This window comes from Myotis lucifugus, unplaced genomic scaffold (genome assembly GCF_000147115.1).
Source record: "Myotis lucifugus unplaced genomic scaffold, Myoluc2.0 scaffold_50, whole genome shotgun sequence".
Lineage (NCBI taxonomy): Eukaryota > Metazoa > Chordata > Mammalia > Chiroptera > Vespertilionidae > Myotis > Myotis lucifugus.
Genome location: NW_005871098.1, coordinates 5,268,346 through 5,277,067, shown reverse-complemented (window position 1 = coordinate 5,277,067; position 8,722 = coordinate 5,268,346). Strand labels below are relative to the sequence as shown.

General features: G+C 37.7%; 2 protein-coding genes across 13 annotated transcripts in view; one reads left to right on the top strand and one right to left on the bottom strand.

Moving 5' to 3' along the window:
* HPS3 (HPS3, biogenesis of lysosomal organelles complex 2 subunit 1) overlaps positions 1-8,722 on the bottom strand; it is a 76,655-nt gene that overhangs the window by 5,262 nt on the left and 62,671 nt on the right. For 3 of the 11 annotated variants that reach the window (XM_023753753.1, XM_023753754.1, XM_023753755.1), the window contains exons 14-16: positions 7,981-8,088; positions 4,274-4,480; positions 3,547-3,637 (exon numbers count right to left, since the gene is read on the bottom strand). In XM_023753753.1, the coding sequence (XP_023609521.1) occupies positions 3,547-3,637; positions 4,274-4,480; positions 7,981-8,088 (406 nt within the window). Of the gene's footprint in view, positions 1-3,546; positions 3,642-4,273; positions 4,481-7,980; positions 8,210-8,722 lie in introns of those variants that run through there. The other 8 variants (XR_002829230.1, XR_002829231.1, XR_002829233.1 and 5 more) reach the window with 7 other exon arrangements.
* The window catches only part of CP (ceruloplasmin), a 99,683-nt gene that overhangs the window by 90,183 nt on the left and 778 nt on the right, over positions 1-8,722 (top strand). For both annotated transcript variants that reach the window (XM_014455784.2, XM_014455783.2), the window contains exon 19: positions 6,173-6,258. In XM_014455784.2, coding sequence (XP_014311270.1) covers positions 6,173-6,258 — 86 coding nt within the window. The remainder of the gene's footprint in view (positions 1-6,172; positions 6,259-8,722) is intronic.

Below are 8,722 nucleotides of genomic sequence, written 5' to 3'. Positions count from 1 at the left end.
CAGCAGAGGAGGGCAGTTGGGGGCCATCAGGCCTGCAGGGGCACGGGCAGATGGGGGCGATCAGGCCAGCAGGGGAGCCGTTAGATGTCAATCAGGCTGGCAGGCAGAAGTGGTTAGGGGGCGATCAGGCTGGCAAGCAGGCGAGTGGTTAGGAGCCAGCAGTCTTGGATTGTGAGTCAGACATCCCCCAAGGGGTCCCAGATTGGAGAGGGTGCAGGCTGGACTGAGAGACACCCACCTCCAGTGCACAAATTTCATGCACCGGGCCTCTAGTCAATAATAACCTTAAACGTAAATGGATTAAATGTGTCAATCAAAAGACATAGGGTAGCTGAATGAATACAAAATCATGACCCAACTATATGCTGTCTACAAGAGACCCACTTAGAACAAAAGACTCACACAGGATGAAAGCGAAAGGATGGGAAATTTTTTTCCATGCAAATGGAAACATAAAAAACTGGGGTAGTAATACTCATATCTGACAAAATAGACTTCAAAATGAAGGCCATCACAAGACACAACAAAGGTCACTACATAATACTAAAAGGGATCGATTTAACAAGAGAGTATAACCCAGGCAAACATATATGCACCCAATATAGGGCCACCTAAATATATTATAAACAAAACAAAACAAAAACTTCTAAAGGACTTTAATGGAGAGATTGACAGCAAAACTGTCATAGTAGGGGACTTTAACACGCTGCTGACTTCACCAGATAGATCTTCTAGACCAGTGGTCTGCAAACTCATTAGTCAACAGAGCCAAATATCAACAGCACAACGATTGAAATTTCTTTTGAGAGCCAAATTTTTTAAACTTAAACTATATAGGTAGGTACATTGTTATTAACTTAATTAGGGTACTCCTAAGGCTTAGGAAGAGCCACATTCAAGGGGCCAAAGAGCCGCATGTGGCTCGCGAGCCCCAGTTTGCCGACCACGGTTCTAGACAAAAATTAGCAAGGAAACAGTGACTCTAAATAACACACTGGATCAGATGGATTTAACTGACATTTGTAGAACATTTCACCCCAAAGCTGCACAATATACATTCTTCTCAAGTGCACATGGATCATTCACAAAGATAGACCACATGTTAGGACATAAAACAAGTCTCTACAAGTTCAAGAAGATTGAAATTATATCAAGCATCTTTTCAGATCACAATGAAATGAAATTAGAAATCAACTACAGTAAAAAACACAAAAAACATTCAAACACATGGAGGCTAAATAATGTTATTAACCAATGAATGGGTTACCAATGAGATCAAAAAAGAAATTAAAAAATTCCTGGAAATAAGTGAAAGTAAACACACAACAACCCAAATCTCTGGGACACAGCTAAAGCAGTCCTGAAATGCGCTACAAGCCTACCTAAAAAAAATAAGCATGGAGGGAACTGGAGAGTATTATGCTAAGTGAAATAACTGAGTCAGAGAAAGACAAGTATCACATGATCTCACTCATATATGGAATCTAAAGAACAAAATAAACTGATGAACAAAATAGATCCAGAGACATAGAAGCATGGGACAGACTGCAGAATCTTAGAGGGAGGGGGTGGTGGTGGGAAGAGATCAACCAAAGAACTTTTATGCATATATGCATAATCCATGGACACAGACAATTGGGTAGTGAAGGCCTGAGGTGGGGGATGGGGGCGGGCTAGAAGGGGTCAATGGGAGAAAAAGGGGGTTATATATAATACTTTCAATAATAAAGATTTAATTTTTAAAAATGGAAAATTATAATCCAATGAATCTACTTCTGGGTATATATCCAAAGAAACCTTAAACACTAAATGGAAAGAATATATGCACATGCACCCCTGTGTAACAGCCAAGATTCTGAAGCAGCACAAGTGTCCATCAGTAGATGAGTGGATAAAAATGCTGTGGTACAATTACACAATGGAATACTAGGAGGCTACAAAAATGAAGGAAATCTTACCCTTAGCAACAGCATCGATGGGCCTGGAGAACATTATGCTAAGTGAAATAAGTTAATTACTGAAAGACATATACCATATAAGCGAAATCTAATAGACAAAATAAACTAACAAACAGAAGAGAAACAGACTCATAGATAGAGAGCAAACTGCTATCAGAGGGGTGACAGGTTTTAGGTAGGGAGAAAAAGGTGAAGGGATTAACTAAAAAACAAACAAAACTTAAAAACCTTATAGACACCGACAATAGTATGGTGATTACCAAAAGGGAAAGGGAGTGGGGGTAAGTAGAAGAGGTTGAGAGGTTGTATGGGGGATAAATGGTGACAGAAGGAGACTTGACTTGGGGTGTGAACACATAATATACAGATGATGTATTATAGAATTGTATACCTGAAACCTATACAATTTTATTAACCAATGTCACCCCAATAAATTTAATTAAAGAAAAATACACATTTAAAAAAGGGTAAAGAGTCTTTTGAGTAAGGTAATATGTGTCTGAGGTATGAAGATGTGGGCTCTCTGCACTGGAAAGTGATCCACTAACAGTGGTTCTCAACCTTGGCTGCACATTAGAATCACCTGGGAATCTTTTTAAAATCCTGATTTCTGGGCCTCATCCTCCGGAAATTCTGTTTCTTTGTGATGGGGTGGGGCCACAACATTAGTAACAAAGAAACAGAATTTCCGGAGGATGAGGCCCAGAAATCAGGATTTTAAAAAGATTCCCAGGTGATTCTAATGTGCAGCCAAGGTTGAGAACCACTGCACTAACACAAATGATCAGTTCAAAATTCTGTAATAAATATGATGCAGGTGGGTCAGGCAATCAAACACCTGACACTTCCATCTTCTGAAAACCAAAGAACAATCAGGGAGATGGGCAGCACAAAACGTTAGTGTATAGTCACCTCCTTCCAATCATGAAGGGAGATTTTCAGAAAAACTCCTTCCAATAAGCACTGGTTCTGCCTAACACTTTAAAGACAATGAGCTCTGCTAGAAAACACAACTCCAACACTGGAATCACTGTAGCCACACCCTCTGTTATCAGGCCAACAATTAAAGTGGTGATATTAACACAAGAGTAAGAACTTGATAACCATGTATCTATCAAGATTTACAAAGCATTATTTTGAAAATTTTAAAAATAACTACCAATGCTATAAAATACTGCATAATTTAGAGACACACCACTTTTAAATCCTTGAGAACCTTGTAATTCCTCAATACTTGCTTATAATTATGATTAATAATGATAACCATCTTAATTTCCTACATGAAGTAAATTAAGCACTAATAAAAATGTAATTGTATTAATGAAAATTCCAATTTTTGAAATCCTGACGTTGTTAGTTTCTGGTGCTATGATAACTTATGTTTGAAAAGATTAACTGAAAGGGTGAGCTCTGTAGCTAGAAGAGATGAATGCATGTCAAATACAATGGGGGAGTTTGAACGCTGAAAGCCAGCTCCAGCCGATTAGAACCTCTTCGCCTCACTAGAGAAAGCAGGGCTTCAACAAATTATGGAAACTAAAGCTAAGATGCAATTAAATATATAATCAAGCAAAAATGATCATTTTACCTTTTAATGATGACAGGTAAAGTTGATATTTCTCTCCACCACATTTTATTCTCTGACAAAGTTCAGGCAGCAGTTTTTTCCACCACAAAATCTATCTTAGGAAAAAATGAATAAATTTTAAGTTTGCTGCATTTTACATTAAGATTTCCAAAAAGAATGAGAAGATCGTGCAGGAAAGTACTGGACCAAAATGCATCATTTTGGTTAAGGTGGCAACTTTGTTATAACAGAAGTTGTAGCAGCAGCCAGTCTTCTGGTTTAAACTATAACATGGAAGTCAGATTTGTAGCATGAAAATCTAATAGTATGTACACTGTGCATAAGTACATAGCCATTTTCACGAAGAAACATAGACATGTCCTGGATTATGTCTGAGGTGGCAAGAAGGAAGGAAGGAAGAAAATAAAAAGGACTAAAGTCTAGATCTCTAATTTCTAAACTAAAGACCATGTAGCCCAAAAAATATTTTCCCATTATCATTAAGTTTCCCAAATCTTCAGAAATAGCCTACTTCATCTTCAAATGAGTGATTTTTAATGAAGATAACATACCATCACCATACATTTTAATAGCCCCTAACAGTACTCAAAACAGACAGCATGTTAATATATCTGCTCATTTGACCTGCACAGTCCTATGAAGCTGGACTGGCATTAATCTGTCCCCATTTTGCAGATGATCAAATCTGATTATCACTGATCTAGAAAATGTAATCTGAAAAGCATACCCGATTCTCTTCTTTCAGTTCATGATTAGCATATGGAACGACCGCCTCTGGGCACCTCTCTAGCAGTGTGTCTATGCACTGCTCATACTCTTTCAGACGTGTCCGGCACAGAACCTGGACACTGAGGCCAGCAACAGTGTCTTCTGAGAGAGGCTCCAAGAATGGAACAATGGAAGCTATGTCAAATGAAGGACCACATATAAGAGACTATGAACAAAAAAGTGAAAGGTTATGGAATGAGGCACCCCAAAATCTAGAGCACAACATATGAGAGTAAAATTTTTTTTAAGAAAAAGAAGAATGCAATTTTAGAGCACACATATATGATACTCATTAAGTTTACGTGAAGTATTAAATAATATTTAACCACCTCTAGTTTGAAGAATAACAATCTATTTGATAGAAAGCAATCATTTAAAAAAATAACATATTTTATTTATTTTGCAAGGACTGCATTTTAAAACTAATGGGAATGCTTTAGGGACTCCATCCTAAGGAGATAGTCAACATCATGGTAAAAGATTTATATCCAATGATGTTCACCACAAGAATATTTATAATACTGAAAAAGTAGGAGGAACCTAAATGTTAAACAAAAAGGGATAAGTAAATTATGGTATGTCTGTATGATGGTATTATATAGCCACCAAAATTGTTTTTGAAGGCCATTTAATGACAAAATACTCATGATAAAATGAGAGTAAAAACATCTTAATACAAAATTATATTCAGAGCACGATCAGTTTCATAAAATCTTCACAGGTACATAAACATATAGAAATGCCTTTGGGAGAGCATAGAATTTGAGATAGCGATCAGCTCAATGAACGGGAGGACAAAGCCTACTTGTGTCTTTTTCCTATATTTTCCAAAGTTTCTATAATAAGCATGCACTACACATATTACCAAAGTAAAATTTAACATTTAAAAAAACTAACGCAACTGTTAAGAACCTAATAATTTGTATCAACACCATTTGCCACAAGCTGAATAAAGAGCAGGTACTATTTCAGTATTCAGAACTGTAACCAATATTTAACTTTTAAGCAAACTACAAATACAGTTGACCCTTAGTAATGTGGATTTGAACTGCATGGGTCCACGTATATGCAGATTTTTTCAAGTTACCTACACAGTTCAAACCCATCATTAAAGAGTCAACTGGCAGTGCTGAGGGCCGACTCAAGTTACATATGAATTTTCCATTGTGCGGTCAGCTGGTGCTCCCAACACCCATGATGCTCAAGGGCCAACTGTCCTACTGTTTTGTTTTATTTAACTGTAATATTTTTTATTCTACCACCTTTCTTCTGAATAAAGATGAGAAGATCATATACTGATTTTCTTCTTCCTGTATCCTTTTTGCTACAGCTTCTCAGGCTCACAGAAGGATATAGAATGTGAACTATCTATTTATATAGTCAGTGTGCTTATTTTATTCCAATCTCTACCAAGGAATGGCTAGGAGAATAAGGTCGATCCCTTTCCTTCCTGCAAGTTTAATAATCATCTTCATCTGAATAATTTCCTGGTAGTAAGATAGCAAACACAAAATAAGGTGATAACTTGCCACTCATAGATCTCCCAACATAAAAGATTATTTCTATATCAGAAGGAGCAAGGCATGGTTAAAATGCAATTAGTCAAAGCTTGGTACAAGATGATTACTCATGAACTTTTCCTTAATTTTATCCATATCATCAAGAAGTTTAAAAGTAAAATACACCAGAAAACACATATATTACTGAATTAAAAAATGGTCCAAAGGTTACTACTGCCCTTTAAAATACTCTCAGTGCTGTCTGCTTCTTAGCAGACTGCTCTATTGTTCTTTCAAAATAGGAAGTGGACTCCTCTCCACCCCAGCACAGGTACCATTTACTCCCTTCTCTATTTTAGATCCCTTGCCCTCAGCCGGCTCTGCAGGGCTGGAATCCAGACTTTCTGGGGCTCCTCTACCTACTCAATCAACTGCTGCTCTAAAGGTGAGATGTTCAGCAAGGAAGTGGGAGAGGGGGCCATGACAATTTTGGCAAAGGGCAGGGCATTTACTACTTACTGTGTCATTTCAGACAGCAGCTTTTTGACATGTAGGTGATTTCTATATTGTTTTTATTTTATTTTTGCAAAAATGTACTGTCACAGTGACTGAGGACAAGAGACACATTAAATTTGTGTGGTGGTGGTAGGTGGGGGTGGAGGGAGTCATACAATTTTGAGAAACCTCTCCGGGTGATCCTGAACCTCCCCATTCTTCTAGGTGAGAACCACATAAAATCTTCTTGTTTCTTGAGAGTTATTTTGTTCTTAATAACTAAGACTAATTGACCCACAGATAATCTAGAAAGAGATATAATTAGGAAAGTGACTTAGAGATGTTTAGGCTGACTACATTTCTATCCTTTAATAGCAAAGACTCCTTTTTAAACCTCTATATTATACTTTTTCAAGCAGTGATTACAAATATGCTTTATCAGGTGAGATTTAATAGCATTTGTTACAATTATGATGTTAAATAGGTGATTAGTGCACATGTTCCAGGAGAGCAAGGCCCTGCCTGCCTGGTCCCATGTTGTACAAATTTACAGTATATGTTCAAGGAATATCTGTGGAATGAACAAGCCTGAGGCTCAGTAGCCTCTACATCATAAGGGTACTAAAAATGAGAACCAACAAGACTCTTCTCTGGTGATTTTTTAAGAATGTAAATAACTCCATTTCTGGAGACAACACAGAGGCTATCCAAGCAATACTGCCTGCTGAGCTTCCCTCCCAACCTCCATCCCCAGTTTTGGTTTCCATAAGCAATAACCACACTTATACCTGTTCCCAAGGAAAATGAGGAGTTGCAAACTCAAAAAACTAAGGAAGCCAAAAGGCAGCTGGGTGTAAGGAAACTGAATACCACAGGCTCAGTGTCGACTCTAGACCAAAAACTGTAGCGGCAAGACAGCCAGCCATTGGATGGCTCCAACCCGCAGTTCTTAGGCAATGAGGGCCCAGGGTTACTAGGTCTGCTGAATTTTTCAAGAGAAATGTGAAACTCAAAATTCTTAATTTTTATATGTTAGTAGATACACTGGGTGACCAAACAAAACAGATTTGTGGGTTCTATTTGATCCTTGGACCATTGAATCACATTAAACAAAATCATATCCACATCTAGCCCAGCCTGGTCCACCAAGTCAAATGTAGACTTTATTTCTCATTCTGGTCAAGACACTGTCACAGTCAGAATTCCTGCAGGATGATCTACACTCTCTGATCATACTTCTTCCTTTTTCTTTTTCTAATCCTTTCAGGAGCCAGATAAATTGGCTACTTTGAACTATTTCCTACAAAACAGACAGTAGTGGCTGGATTGGGCTAGAGGCCTAAAATGTATGAGTGAAGACTGAAAAAACATAAATCATACCAATAAAACTCTGCTAAACATTTGCCACATATGCACTTCACAAAGTGTTTTCAAGCACAAGCTGAAAAAGAGCCAAGACAGTCATGTGACTTGGGTGCTCATTTATGGTAACGAAAGCAGCCTTCCTGTGAGCAGTTTCAGGCAGAGGCAGGAGAGCACCTGAGCATGCCTGTGGATTTTCCCCTCAAAATTATACATTCTAGATTAACACAACATCTGAAGTCTTACCAAATTTATATCCTACATTAAATTTTAATATGTATACTCATTAAAAAGAGGCATTTTCATTTACCTGTAATTTGGAGAGATCTTCTGTATAATTTTTGTCAGCTAAGGAATCAGATGTTATTAAGACATTAACCCATGGATAGATTAAGCCATAATGGCTACAGGCGTTTATCTAAAATGTAAAAGAAATTAATATAAACATAATACAACAAAACAGATGTTCTTCATCCATGCTATATAGAACAAGCAATCACTAGTCCTCAGCCGTGTTGCAGAGTTAAGTATACACCTTCCTGGGAATGAGAAGGGAAGTCATTTAGAATCTATCCCCTGGGGAAAGTTTCAGTCTTCCTGCTTCTCACTGAACAAATCTGCACTGGATATTTCTTAATACTTTAAATTTTAAAATATTCCAAGGCGGCCCTTTCTAGCAAAAAAAGCAGTAGTGCTTTTAAGCTAATTATACTTAAAAAAAGTTAATAATATTGGAAATAATTTTTTATTTCTACTACTTCCCTTGGGAGACAAAATCTCTCTATACGTTCTCAAGATGATTCCCCTAAAAGCCCTCTTATTCAAAAAGTTGGTGTCTTTTCCAGTTAGCTGTGGCATTCATGAGAGGTAGAGAAACTGGTAGGGGAAAGGAGCAGGATGGGTAAAAGCAGTGGTGAGGGCTGCCATGAGGGCTACAGAACAGCTCTTATGTGTGCGGCTGACAGGACATAATGGGATCCTTTTCCACAGCCTCTCACGTGTAAGGGAGGTCAGCAGATGTCTTTTTTCCTGTTCTACATCATGGCCATCCT